This window comes from Martes martes, assembly GCF_963455335.1.
Source record: "Martes martes genome assembly, chromosome: 15".
In the NCBI taxonomy this organism is placed as follows: domain Eukaryota; kingdom Metazoa; phylum Chordata; class Mammalia; order Carnivora; family Mustelidae; genus Martes; species Martes martes.
The window spans coordinates 1,771,183-1,785,532 of record NC_137903.1 but is presented as its reverse complement, the minus strand read 5'-3'; the positions used below and the strand labels follow the sequence as shown (position 1 = coordinate 1,785,532).

General features: G+C 62.2%; 1 protein-coding gene across 1 annotated transcript; it reads left to right on the top strand.

Moving 5' to 3' along the window:
* Window positions 1-6,839: 6,839 nt before the first annotated feature.
* MEX3A (mex-3 RNA binding family member A) lies at window positions 6,840-11,960 on the top strand (the record flags this gene model as incomplete). Its single annotated transcript, XM_080825040.1, has 2 exons — window positions 6,840-7,293; window positions 10,855-11,960. The coding sequence occupies 2 exons, from the start codon at window positions 6,840-6,842 to the stop codon at window positions 11,958-11,960; spliced, it is 1,560 nt and encodes a 519-aa protein (XP_080681166.1).
* Between the last annotated feature and the right edge of the window lie 2,390 nt (window positions 11,961-14,350).

Here is a 14,350-nt window from a genome sequence, read left to right as displayed (position 1 = left end):
TTTGGGGAGTGTCCAGAGTTGTAGCTGGCCGGTCTGGCTGATGCGCTGGATGGGAGGAAGTTATGGAAAGGCGGGAATCCTACCGCCTCCTGTTCTTGGCTTGAACCACCAGGTAGGCGGTGATCCATCTCCCGGAAGCAGGGGAGCTGGGGGAGGGGCAGGTCCGGACTACAGAGGCAGACCCAGTCCTCCCAGCCCGGGACTCCTGTTTCCCCCGTGGGGGCTGCTGGAGGAAAGCCTGCAGGACGGGGGACAGAGGAAGGGGACGGGGACGGAGGGGGCGGCAAAAGGAACAAGCAGCCACCTCACTCCTTTCTGCCCCATATCTGGCTTTAGTGGTCTTCATAGCGACTACCACTACCAGAGATGACACGATGACCTTGTCTACCGTCTGTGTCTGCTCCCGCCCAGGATACCAGCTCCCCGGGAGTCCCGTCGACTGCCTCGTTCAGTGCGGTGTCTCCAGTGCCTGCCACAGTGCCCAACCCAGCGAGCGTTCTGCATCCATCAATGGGATAAAAACAATTACCTCCTTACTAGGTACCTATTACTCTCGTCACTCCCCTTCAGACCCAGGTCAGTTGGAGTCCTGTGTCGGTTTCCTCAGCCTGTCCCCTGAACAGTGTGTCCCAGGGACTCGGGAGGGCAGCTGGGCACAAAGGCGGTTTTAAGCAGCTGGAGGGGGCTCGGGATGACCGGGGCAGCTGATGTGGCCATGGGCGTGCCCAGCCTCTGCCCCTGGGTTTTCACCTGGAGTCCGGAACAGACTGGTCTCCCGTGTGTGGGGTGTCCCGCCCGCCAAGGGCAAGGTGGAAGGTCCGGGTGACCCCTGAGGAGGCAGGGAAGGAACATCTGGGCCCTAATGTCCAGTCCAGGCCGGAGCCGCTCCCAGCTGTCGGCCTGCAGCGCCACCTCGCGGTCGAGGCTCACAGACGCTGGTCCTCCACCTGTGATCCACGCCAGGGGGCCACCTGCCCCACCAGCAGGCTTCCGTGGGCACCTGTGGCACCAAAGGCCAGTCGTCCCTCCAGCCCTCTCCCTTCACAGTGGCCTCACTCATGTTTCAGGGCCTCCAGGAAGCCTCTCCAGACTGCTCCAGGTTCAGTGGTCACTCCCTGCCTCCAGGCACTCACTGGGTGTCACTGTTTTCCCCCCAGGGTCCTAAGCTCCGCCGTCAGAAAGATCTGGCACCCAACGCCAGAGGGCACTTACCAGCTGTGTGGACTGCGCTAGTTACTTAACCTCTCTGAGCCATAGGTCCTTAATGTGAAGCAGAGGCGGCATTTCTAGTCTCATGGAGTTGCGAAGGGGATGAAGTGAGATCAAGTCTGTAAAGGCCAAGAAGAGAGCCTGGCCGGCAACAGGCGCTCAGGAAACGGCAAGTCCCTTCCCACCCCTCCCTCTGACTTCCTCTTCCCTTTCCCAAAAAAGACAGCGCATGGAACAGAAAGCATAAGAGAGTCACAGGGCCTGGGTTCTCCTCTGTAAAATGAGGCCATTAGAATCGCCTGGGGGCTCAGTCGGTTGAGTGTCTGCCTTCAGTTCCGGTCATGGTCATGGTCCCAGGGTCCTGGGATCGAGCCCCACGTCAGGCTCCCTGCTTCTCCCTCTCCCTCCACTCCTCTCCTGGCTCATGCTCTCTCTCTCTCTCTAGCTCAACTCTCTCAAACAAAAATCTTTTAAAAATATATTAAATTAAATTTAAAAATTTTTAGAAATGAAATGAGGCCATCAGATAATTGATGAACGTGTTCCAATGCTCATTCATTCATTCATTCATTCAACTTCTATTTCCCCGAGGACACTCTCTGCACCCAGCACGTGGTTTGGATCTGCTAATTCACCTGGGGCGGGCTGTGTCTTGAGGGTCAATATCCCCTTCAGTTTCTAGCTCGGCACCTGGCACGGAGAGGGGCTGGAAAAGTCCCTTCTCGATGACCCGGCAAGGGCATGTTTACGGCCTTCACCTCCCTGCCCCAAGAGAGCACCCAGCCCAGGCTGGCACCACGTGCCCCTCCCCCTCCCCAGCCCGAAACCAGAGCTGGCGCCACTGGGTGAGGAATCTGGGGACCAACTGTCACAGCTCCCGTATCACCCGCCTCCCGGACGCCGGGGTCCAGCCCTGAGTCCCGGAGAGGCCCTGTCAGCCAGCTGTCCTGGGGGACCCTGGCTCCACCCCAGCCCCTCTGAGCCGCTCTCCCTGGGGAAATAAGAGAGCAGGGGACCTGCTGGGGCTGGGGTGCTGGAGTGGGCCCGGGGGAAGGGCAGTGGCGTCTGTCCAGGTCCACACCTCAGACCGGGCTTCAGAGCCCTTGGAGACCCGTCCAGAACAGCGGGAGGACCTCTGTCCTCCTTGCTCCTCTGCCTCTGTAGCCCTCCGAGTCCCAAAGATCGTTTGCCCCCCACGCCTAATCTTCTTTGGCCACGTTCTCTGGGTCACATCGGCTAGTTTCTGTGGCTTGCTGCAGGCAGAGATCAAACCTGATCTTTCTTTTGTGTGTCCTACAGATTTTACTTAATACATCCTCATTGAAATTAATGAGCTCACGTGTTCCACCAACCGAGAGCAAACGGGCTGCCGTCTCGGCAGGAGACAACGGTGCTTGATAGCAAGGTGGACTTCCCCCAGGGAGGGGTATTCAGCCAAGGAAAGGGAGACCCTGTAACACATAGGAGAGGAGCCCCCCCGTCTCCACCTCGGCCCCATGGAGCGGAGAGGGGTACACTAGGATGCCCTCCGTTAGGGCCCGCCAGCTCTGTGGGACAGCTTGACAGCAGCCTCCTGTGTCCTCTCCCTCCCTAGGGGCTCTGAGAATGGCACACAGGAGGGGCAGGTGCTAGACGTGTGCCCCATCCCTTGGTGCTTGCAGAGGTGGTGATAAAAGGTTGGCTCGGAAAAGAGAAGGGACCCAGCTCCACACCCAGACAAGCACGGGTGGGATCACTCACCCGGTTCCTGACCCACAGCCCCCACGCAAGCCCTGGGTTCTGTGTTCACACGTGTGGACACGCGGACACCCAAGCGTGCACCCAGATACACCTGCACACAGACACACGCTGCGCAGGCAGCCAGCGCAACAATTCCACGGGGTCCTTTGTTCCTCGGGCCCGAGGCGAGGAGGCTGGCCCGCGTGTGCTCCCGCGCGCCAGAGGCCCAGAGTTTGCCTGCATTCCAGGACTCACGGCAATTATTTCTGGAATTCTGTGCTGGTGGTTTGGGATCATCTCTTCCCTGCAAGGCCAGATCTAGAACTGGCTCCAGGGGACCCAGGGTGGGTCGGGGTCTCCTGCAGCAACTCGCACACCCGAGTTAGCTGGGAGAATGAGTGGATGAGAATGAATCATCGAGGACCGCAATCTCGCTAAAGGCGCGCAAGGGGAGGGCAGCCGGGCAGAGCACTAACGACCGAAGGCCCAAGAGGAGCCAAGCTGGGACTTATTTTTCCATTTCAGAGATGAGGAAATCAAGGCTCAGCCGGAAATGATGGCCCAAGGGGCAGAAGCAGCGAGCGGCCTGTGTGTCCCCTGGTTCTGCCTCAGATGCCGAGAAGCCTCGAATGTGCGGTTCAGTCAACACGCCCTCCCTGAGCTTCGGCCCTGGGCAGCGCTGGGGACCGGGCACTGGGTGGCCAGGGCGGGGATGGGGTGAGGGACGATGACAAAGAGGAAAGAGAGGCTTGTGCTCCAAGGCCCTGAAGTGGAGGGATCTGCCGCCCACACACCTTTCTGGCCAGGAGGCAGATGGTGAGGGGTGGAGTAGGGTGGGCATAACCATCTCTTTCCAAGCAAAATGGCTCAAGGAAGGGCCTGGGCCTTAATTCTGGATCAGGCCAGACAGGAGGAGGAGGAAGAGGAGGGCCGGTGCGCAGAAACCTAGCTTGGCCAACACAAGTGTCAGCGGAAGAGGGGAGCCCCCTGAACAAAGGAGGACATCAGCCTGCGGGACAGCCGGAGAAGGACTCATGGAACTGTCCCAGGGAAACTGGCTCGTAGGAGCCCGCCTCTGGGCTCCTCTGCCACCTGGGCAACCTGGCCGTCCCCACCCTGGGTGGACATGTCCCAAACAGTCTCTGGGCAGGCGCGCCCCCGGGCCACAGGTCCACGTGCGCTCACACCCCCATAGCCTGTCCTCCAGCCGCACGCCTTCACGTCCGCCTCTCCCAACCTCGGGTATTGGTCTGGAGCCTCAGTGGGACCCCGAGGATGGATGCGGGGTGCATGAACACGACCAAGGGGCTGACTGGTCTTTGTTGGATATGCGAGGTGGGTCCCGCAGGGACCTCCGCCTCCCCTACCCCGCTCCTTAATCCACCCTTCCCGTTCAGCAGCTGTCCCCTCCCCACTCACACACACTTGTTTCTGTCCTCTGTTTTCCACCCTGGCCAAATCCCCAAGGCTTCTTTGGTCATTAACCTCCTGCTTTAATTAGCTTAGTAGAGAGGAAGGGGGAAGCAGGGCAAATTCAGGGCTGGGTGTCAAGGGGGAATCTTGTTTCGGTGGGGACAGGAAGGCTCAGACCAGCTGGTGACAAAAATGCCTGGCTCACAGTAAGTCCCATGGAGCTGGCTGCTATTTCTCTTAAGGTGAAAACCAGTCACCCGGGCCACAGAGTAGGAGCCCCCCCTCCCCGTGAGAGCCCCCAGTCCCCAGGGGCACAGGTTCCCCAATCCCTGTTCCTGGGGCAGAAGGACCAGGGACAAGAACCCACCTCTCCACCCCTTCTCCCACTCCAGCCATAAAGCTTGTTAATGTTACGTGACCTCCCCCATCCAGGGAGAACCCCTGGCCAACGCTGGGGCTCTCCAGGGGTTCCTCGCAGGCTCCCCTCCTCAGCTCAGCGGGAGTGGGAGCCCGGCAGGGTGCCAACCCCTCCTGAGACCCTCCAGGGCCCCCACCCTCCCCACGGTGCTCAAACCCACTCTTCCCAAGAACGCGCTTAGTGAGCTGGGCTGCACAGCCGGCCCTCGCGGCCTCACAGTGCGGCCTCTGTGAGGCCACCTCCTTGGCTCCCTGCCTCCAGGCAGGACTTTACCTCACAAACCAGTTCAGATGTTTGGTTTCCAAGGCACCCCAGAAAAGGACCCCTTGCCACGGGAGGCTCACCCACCCATTCCCAAACAATTATTTTGGGAAATTCTCCTTAAAGCCCAGCCTCCAGGCCTCAGGCTGCAGCGCCTTCCTCCGTGGTCTCGGAGACCCGGCATGAAAAGGGTGACAAAAGAGAGGCTGGAGGTCCAGGGGACGCGGAGGAGGGGAGAAGACACCGCATCACACTCCGACTTCCCCAACTCCCTCCAGAAGTACCCAACTGTCCAATTCATGCCTCAGAAACTTATTTTTTACTTTCACCAAAGGTCCAGAGTCAAAGGAGCTGCAGTAATGGGTTCTCAGTGGCGCGGGGGGAGCCGCGTGGAATGATGGTGGAGGCCAAAGAGCAGACCCCCCCCCACCCCCCCCAGCCGTCTGCGGGGCCCGGGCCTGAAGCAAGTTTGGGTCCCGAGTCGACCCCGTCTCCCCTCCCTCTTTCTGCCGAGCCCTGAGCTCAGGGCTCTCCCCCGAAACCGCTCGGTCCCATCTTGCCTCTAAGACTCCCCCTGCCTCCCCGTTCCCGGCCCTCCGCTTCCCCCTCTCCCTGCACCCGCCCATCCTCCACAGTCCGCCCGCTCCCCTCGGCCGCTCGGAAGGACGAGAACTAACTCACCTCCCAGTCGGTGCCGCTCAGATCTCCGAGACTGGGGGGCGGGAGGGCGTGGGGGGCGGCCTGCCGCTCGGTGGGGAGCGCACCCCGTCTTTTGCCAGGGGGTCCCGCCCTCCAGCCCCGCAGCCCATCCTGGCCTCCACCGCGCGCACGGCCCGGCGGCGCCCGCATCGCGCTGCGGGCTTTGTCTGCTCTGCGGAGAGGCTGTCCCCGCGGCCCGCAGCCGGGACGACTCCGGGGGAGGGAGGGGCGGGGAGGCCGCGCGCGGGGAGGGGGCGAGGCCGGGGAGGGGGCCGCGGCGACCCGGCCGGGCGGCTCCCGCCCCTCGCCCCCTCATTACCATAAGAAAGGGGGACCCGGGCCGGCCGGGCGGGGGCGGGGGCGGGGGTAGGGGTGGCGGGGCGGGGGGGGGGACCCCGTCTGGGGAGGGGGCGCTCCGCTAGCCTTTTCCAACCCGCTCCGTTTCCGTCCCCCGCGCCCGCCCCTCGGAGAAATTAGGGACCTCGCCTTCCACCCCGCCCCCCGCTTTGCCTCCGAGCGGGGCTAGAGACCGAAGGCACGTCCCCATCCTCCGCAGGGCTGGCAGCCCGAGCCCGCGCCCCCGAGGGCGGGAAACTACAACTCCCGGCATGCCCCGGGCGCCCCCGCGGCCCCCCCGCAGTTCCATGCTGCTCCATCCAGTTCATTTAAAACAAAAGAGTTTGAGCGCTGGAAGGGGCTGGGCTCGACTGGGGGCCACCGGGCGCCGCTCCCGGACCGGGGCTTGGTGCGGGAGCCCGAGAGGGGCGTCTGGACGGCGGGGTCTAGAGCCGCCCGGGTCGGAGGCGGGAGGGGTGGGGGCAGAGATCCCGCAGCCCCCCGCCCCCCGTCGCCCCCGGAGAGGAAAGGAGAGCTGCTTCCTCGGTTTTGCTTCTCTTTCCCCCCACCCCCACCCGGGGGCTGGGGCGAGGGGAGTCGGGTTACAGGGTGTTTGGGGAGGGGGGCTTAGGGGGAGGGTCTATCTTTCTATCTCGCTTTCTTCCCCCCTCCCCAGTTCTTTGTTCCCCCCTCCCCACACGCCCCCCTCCTCTCCCCTCCCCTCCTCGCTCCTCTTTTCCCTTCCACCACCTCTCTCCCTCTCTCCCCCAGCTTTTGTTTCGCCATGCCTAGTCTAGTGGTATCTGGAATAATGGAAAGAAATGGGGGCTTTGGAGAACTAGGATGTTTCGGGGGAAGCGCTAAGGACCGAGGGTTGCTGGAAGACGAGCGCGCCCTTCAGCTGGCTCTCGATCAGCTCTGCCTCCTGGGTTTGGGGGAGCCCCCCGCCCCCACGGCGGGCGAGGACGGGGGAGGTGGGGGGGGCGGCGCCCCCGCGCAGCCGGCCGCCCCCCCGCAGCCGGCCCCGCCGCCGCCGCCCGCGGCGCCCCCGGCCGCTCCGCCGGCGGCCCCCGCGGCGCAGACGCCCCAGCCCCCCACCGCCCCCAAAGGGGCCAGCGACGCCAAGCTCTGCGCTCTCTACAAAGAGGCCGAGCTGCGCCTGAAGGGCAGCAGCAACACCACCGAGTGTGTCCCCGTGCCCACCTCCGAGCACGTGGCCGAGATCGTGGGCAGGCAAGGTAAGCGGGCGCCGGGACCGCGGAGAGGGACTGGAGTGGGGGGCACCCCATCCCAGCACGGAAAGTTCATTTCCTCTCTCCTTGCCCGCCTCGGGCTCTGTCCCTTCCCCACAAAGGGGGACCCGCCCCCTACCCCGATTCCCGAGTGCCACAAAGTTCCCTGCCGCCCCCAGTCGGGACTGTTCGTCAGATAGTTGCTTCCCGAGGGCCCTGCCCGTAGACAAAGAAATACCCTCTCCTCGAGAGAGGGAGAAGGGAGGGGATCGGTCTCCCAATCCTGGGAGGCTGTCCGGAGGGGATGTCCACTCCTAGCCAGAAAAGCTGGCGGAATGTGCAAAGAGTTACTCAGAGGCCCCTGCTCCGGGATCCGCTGGTGGGCTGGGGAGGGGGCACCCCTGGGACCCCCTACAGCTGGAGTTACAGACTTTGGGGGAGACCTGGCCAGGGAAGCCAGACTGAGTATCTGTCTCTTTGTTGGGCTGAGTGCAGGAATGGAAGGGGGTGTGGCTCATGGGAGGGTCCCAGCCCAGGGGAGAGGTGGGGAGGGGGGCTGCTGGGAGGAGGGAGTCCTGTGGTCACCCACACACCAAAGTTGAACGGTCTGTGGGGTTTGGGAAGGGTTGCCTCCGGAGAAGTGCGGCGTCCTGGCGTGGACCTGTCCTCCTCCCTCTCAGGCTTTTGTTCTGGGCTGGCCACGGCCAGGGGCCAGAGGCCTGGAGAGGGGTCTCTCCTAGTACGGGACTAGGACAGGGCAGGAGGGGGCATGCCGGGTGGGGGGGGAGAAACATTCACGTGGAGGCTTGGTCGGAGGGCGTGTGTCTGGGTGTGCTGTGGGGTGGGGGGTGTAGAATTAACCCAGCCTAGTGTGTCTGATACCACACCCTCCTGGGCTCCAGCATCCCTGGGCGGGTGCGGGTGGGAGTGTTGGTGAGGGTCCAGATTGAGCAGACGGGATCTTGGGGACCTTTCCCTCTCCTGGTTTCCCAGAGGGGAGTGGGGGGGGGCGGGATTTGGAAATCGCAAGAGGGCTGGGCTGGGGAGGTCTGGGGTGGGGGAGGAGCGGGGGAGGAGCGGTCCCACAGTGGGGAACAATAGAGGGGCTGCATTCCGGGCCGGGAGTGAGGGAGGAGGCCGGCTGCTGGCCCCGGGGGGGGGGGGTGCGAGCCAGGGGGGCACCCCCCCAACAGCACACCCCATCTCATCTCCCCGAAGTGCTTGGGGGTTGGGGGCATTTCGCAGTGAGATCCAGAATGGAGGAAGGGAAGACGGCACTCCCCGTGCGCGGCCCTCATCCCCCTGGGGGGCTTCATCTCCTGAGATTTCTGGTTCCAAAAGTTGGATCTCATCCTGTTGCCAGAAACTAGGACCCGGAGCCCTGGAACTGGGCGGGGACACTGGTATCTTCCGTCGGGCGGCCGGCCTTGGGAGGCCCCGGGATTTCATGGAGTCATCCTTCTGCCTCTCAGCAGATGGGCCTGGCTCTCTTGCGAGTGGGGGCATTCCTCCTGTTCCAAGAAAGGAGGCTTCCCTTTGGTCCTTAAGTACGTGGAAGTCCTTCCTCTCGTCTAACCTCCCTCCCCCGCTGCAGTGCCAGCACGCCTCTCTCTGACCTCTAGAAAGGTGAAGTCCCGTGGCCTTCCCTTCCAGACACGCTTCTCCAGGCTCCAAACCCCAGGGTGAGGCCCACCCGTTCTGCACCTCCGGGCCCCGCCTGTCTGCCTCACCCCAACCCCCAAAGATACCCAGCTCCCACTCAAGTTGATGGACCCAGAACTTAGAGCCAGCACCCAGGTGTCTCTCAGAGGCCGCGGGAGGAGAGAGTCGTAGGAGAAGGAGTCAAGCTCCTCACCCCTTGGTGCCTCACACTTAGGACGAGCACTGACTGCATTAAAGCAGCAAGGATGTGGGCTTGACAACAGGTAGGACTTCTCAGCTGCCAAGAGGTCTGAAGACAAAAAGGGAGGAGCAAATTCTCCTTCCTGAGGTCTCTTGAAGGTGAGGAGCTCTGCCCCCAATCCACTCCGTCCTCCCACCCGCCAGTCCGGGGGGGTTAGAGAAGAAGCCATCTGGAGTGAAGGAAAGAGAGAGGACGCCTATGAGCTCACCTCAGGCCTGGGGCTGGAGGGCCGGGGCAGAGTCAGCAAGCCAGGACGGCTGGCATTGGTTTTGGGGGGGAAGAGGTCATTTGGTGGGGGGATGAGAAAGGGGTCAGGGAGTGTGTACCTGGAGAGGGGTGTGAACGTGTGTGCGGGTGCCTGGGGGGCAAAAGTTGTGGGTGTGTGGAGGAGCGTGCCCTTCGAGGGCCGGGGATGTTGGAGGTTGGAGCGTGGGTGTATGGAAGGTCAAACACAGGCCATCCGTGTGTGTGTGTGTGTGTGTGTGTGTGTTGTGGCACGTGTGTGCACGTGCATGTGCACGCGTGTGCACCCTGGGTGTGCACCGCCAGTACTGTTTAGATAAAGGCACACGGTGCATCGTGACTCTTAGGTCCATGTGTGTGCGAACTCACACACGTGTAGCATGTGTGCCCTGAGAAAGCGCGTGAGCCTGGCCGTGTGTGAAGCTCAGGGCAGGGAGAGGGAACTTGGGAGAGGAGGAGAGGGGCTCGCCCGCCGGCCATCGTGGGACCGCAGCCTGGAGAGATGCGGTGGCGGCGCCGGCCCCCCTGGCTCTTCTCTCCCCTTCTCCCTCTTTGTCTCTCTTTGTCTCGGCGGTCCTCTTTCTCTTCCTGCCTCTCCCTGCAGTCTTCGAGCTGGAACCCACTCCTGCTTCAGAGCACAAGGATGGGTCCCCCCAGTGCCTCAGTCCCCAGCCCGGCTCGGGTCCCCCGCCCCCAGCGGACGGGGTGGCCGGAGTGTCCACAGGGGGTCAGGGGTGGGCCCTCAGACACCATTCTCGGCGTCTTCACGCTTCTTTCCCTCTTGAAACTCTGATTCTCAGACCCTTCCCAGTCTCCCACACTCAGCTAGCTGCTGCAAACTCGCTGTGAATCTGGGGCCCTCTGAGAGACATTCATGCGTGGAAGGCATGGGAGGGGATCATAGGTCGCACAGCAAATGGGTGCCAGTGGTCCCTGGATAGACCGGAGGACACTTTTAATGAATGGAGCTCAAGTCAGGAGTAGATTGTGGGGCTCTTGAGTACTTTGGGGGTCTGTGGAAAGCTCCAGGTCAGTGACGGGCTTGGGTGTGTGAGGAAGTGATCTGGAAGTTTGTGAGTGGCCGGGAATCAGAGAAATTGGGGGCAGGGTGCGTGGTTGGGTGGAGTTAGTCGATTTGAGGTTAGCAGCTTGTCTGGGAGGGTCAGTGGTTTTTTCCCTGGTTGCAAGGAGTGATTGGGTCGGGAGGGTCCCGCATGGAACCGGAGGGAAGGCCGGCACGTTTGGAAATCTGTGGTTGACGTGGCGGAGATGCGAGAGGCGCCGGGCGGGCTGCTGGAGGCGCTGGCGCTCGCCCCCGCGGCCGGGCGTCTCGGGGCGGCGATGGGGGAGCGGACTGGCCCCGGCGCAGACCTTCCTGCCCTGTGAGTTTCCTTCTCTCTGCACCCCCCCCCCCATCCCAGGCTGCAAGATTAAAGCCCTGAGGGCCAAGACCAACACGTACATCAAGACGCCGGTGCGCGGCGAGGAGCCCGTGTTCATGGTGACCGGACGGCGGGAGGACGTGGCCACAGCCCGACGGGAGATCATCTCGGCGGCCGAGCACTTCTCCATGATCCGCGCCTCGCGCAACAAGTCCGGCGCCGCCTTCGGCGTGGCTCCCGCCCTGCCCGGCCAGGTGACCATTCGCGTGCGGGTGCCCTACCGCGTGGTGGGGCTGGTGGTGGGCCCCAAGGGGGCCACCATCAAGCGCATCCAGCAGCAGACCAACACGTACATCATCACGCCGAGCCGCGACCGCGACCCGGTGTTCGAGATCACGGGGGCGCCGGGGAACGTGGAGCGCGCGCGCGAGGAGATCGAGACGCACATCGCCGTGCGCACCGGCAAGATCCTCGAGTACAACAACGAGAACGACTTCCTGGCGGGGAGCCCCGACGCCGGGCTGGACAGCCGCTACTCCGAGGCCTGGCGGGTGCACCCTCCGGGCTGCAAGCCGCTCTCCACCTTCCGCCAGAACAGCCTGGGCTGCATCGGCGACTGCGCCGTGGACTCGGGCTTCGAGGCGCCGCGCCTGGGCGAGCAGGGCGGGGACTTCGGCTACGGCGGCTACCTGTTCCCGGGCTACGGCGTGGGCAAGCAGGACGTGTACTACGGCGTGGCCGAGACCAGCCCCCCGCTCTGGGCGGGCCAGGAGAACGCCACGCCCACCTCGGTGCTCTTCTCCTCCGCCTCCTCGTCGTCGTCGTCGTCCGCCAAGGCCCGCGCCGCGCCCCCGGGGGCGCACCGCTCCCCCGCCGCCTCCGCGGGGCCCGAGCTGGCCGGGCTGCCCAGACGCCCGCCGGGGGAGCCGCTGCAGGGCTTCTCCAAACTGGGCGGCGGCCTGCGGAGCCCCGGCGGCGGGCGGGACTGCATGGTGTGCTTCGAGAGCGAGGTGACCGCCGCCCTGGTCCCCTGCGGACACAACCTCTTCTGCATGGAGTGCGCAGTTCGCATCTGCGAGAGGACGGACCCGGAGTGTCCCGTCTGCCACATCACAGCCACGCAAGCCATCCGAATATTCTCCTAAGCCCCCTGCCCCGGGCCTCCGGGCTCCCTCCCTGGGCCGAGGGCGCCCCCACCCCCACCCCGCCCTGGATCTGTTTTCCACCCGGGCCTTTTGGAAATCAGTGGGCTCAGTGGGCAAGGTGCTTAGACGTACTCGATCCGTGGGGAGGGGGCGGGGAGGCGACGGTGGCTAGGAGGGGGGGCCACCTTCAGAGCCTCTGGCCACCCTGCCCTGGAAAGGTTGGGAGGGGGCCAGGCAGGAAATTTTACTAGAGTTACAACTCTGATACCTCAACACACCCTTCTATCTGGAAGCAGCTACGAGAAACTTTTGTTTGGCCAGAGGGGGCCCGCTAAGGCATCCTGACCCCCTCTGCCCAGCCCCCCATCTGCGCCACACCACCCCTTCCTCTCTGGAGGGGATTGGGGAAAGGGAGGGGGAGAATTACCATCTGTATCTGGAGGTGCTCTTTCCAGCCCTCGAGAGCCCTCTCTGGCCCTGACCTTTGACCTCCTTGTGTGACCCTTTAGACCCCCCACCAGCCCCCCCCCAACCGCCGTATCCCCGTTTGGGCATCTGCTCCTGGGTTTCCAGTGGTCTGAGGGAGTTGGGGCCCTTTCAGAGTCTGCACAGATTCCCTGGGGTTGGAGGGGAGGCATGTCCATCCATAAAGGGCTCAGGGCTCATCTCCCCACAGAGCTGGATGGAGGGGTGTGGAGAGTGAGCTCCTCTCCGCCCCTCACCCTCTCCTCCCCATCTTTCCTCCCCTTGGGCTGTCCTCTCCTCTCCTCCTTCCACCAGCTCTCCTCTGCTTCCCCTTGATGGCTGTCGTCCCCAGCTCTGTCCTCCTCTGTCTCTTTCTTCCCTTCTCCCCTCCTTCCTGCCCCTTCTAGTCCAGCTTTGGGCTCACCATCCCCTTGGGGAGAAGTAGGGGAGAAGAGCATTTGGATGAACCCCCCCTTAATTCCTCTTCTGGCACCTGGAGGCCCTCCCCACTCCTCCAAAGAAACACCTCGAATTCTTGATAGAATGTATCCCCATTCTCAGTGAAAATGTGAGGAGGGGACTAATATTGGGGTACATCAGGGGTCAAACCTCTGCCTCTACCATCCTTGGGCATTGTATTTAGGGAACAGTTCTTGGGCTGGATCTTCTGGAGGCAGGCAGAGGAGAGACAGGGTAGCGCGTCTGCTGTTCAAGGGGCAGGAAGGAGCCTGAGGCAGGTGGAGAGGCTGGTGCACGGAGGGGCTGCTCCTCCCCCTGCCGCTCCCACGACCTGCGCCCCCTCTCTGGACCTGACCCAAACCCCTATTAGCGAGCAAATCATGAAGTCTCTGTCCCACCCATCGTGGTTGTGGGGAGAGGCTGGGTCTTCAGAGAGAGTTCAGTCCTGGACCAGGCGGGGTTGGGGTGCGACATTCTGGTCCGGTATTGCTAACAAGCCTAGGACCCCACCCCCCCCACCCCCACTGCTTCCCTAAGGCTCACTTGGGGCTGCCACCAGCCTCCCACCCTCCTGGTTCCGCTGGCCGGGCCAGGAGAGGGTGGGGGATGGGAGTCCCTGGGGGGGTCCCAGGCGATTCTTGTATATAGTGGGGTGGGACTGTCCTAGGTGATCTCTGAGCACTTAGGCTCGGGGAGTCCCATTCTGTCTGATGGAGAGGGGGTGCAGGGATGGAGGTACAGGGGGGATTTCCTCCTCTCCTTCCTCCTGTTGTGAATTCACTCACCTCTCCTCAGCCTGCCCCTCCAGACCACCAGCCAGGGAGGGGAGAGGAAGGAGGTCACAGTCAGGAAAGTGGCCTGTGACAACTTCCCTCCTTCCCGCCAATGTGAGCCATCCTGAGATGTGTGTACAATAGAAACCAAACCAAATGGGCGCCCTCGGTGGGTCAGTCGCCGAGGGGGGGTGGGGAGGGGGGTGGGAAGAAGGGATGTCTGTCTGTCGATCCCCCTCCCCCTCTCCACTTCTTACCCACAAAGGCAGAAGACTGTTAGGCTAGGGGGCTCAGAAATTCAGTCCCGCCCTTACTAATTGAGCCAAACCTAGAAACCAACGCAAAACACACATAGTGAGAGACAAAACAGAGGAGAGAAAGAGCGTGAGAGGGAGCGAGATAGGCGAACAACACAGAGGAGACAAAACAAAAATAGCAAAAAAAAAAAAAAAAAGCAGTTCTTTATAATTTAATATTCTATTTTAATAAAGGCGTTTATTACCGTATAAATGTAGCAAAGAACCTGGGCTAATATGAAAAAAAGACTTTTTATTAGGTAATTTATTATATGAAAAGGATATTTTATTTTATGATAAAGTGATCCTTAAAAAAAATAAAAAAACTTTAGAAGGTTTAGAATATATGTAGGGAGAGAAGAAGAAAAAAAAATACATTTGTATTCAGAGTTAAATC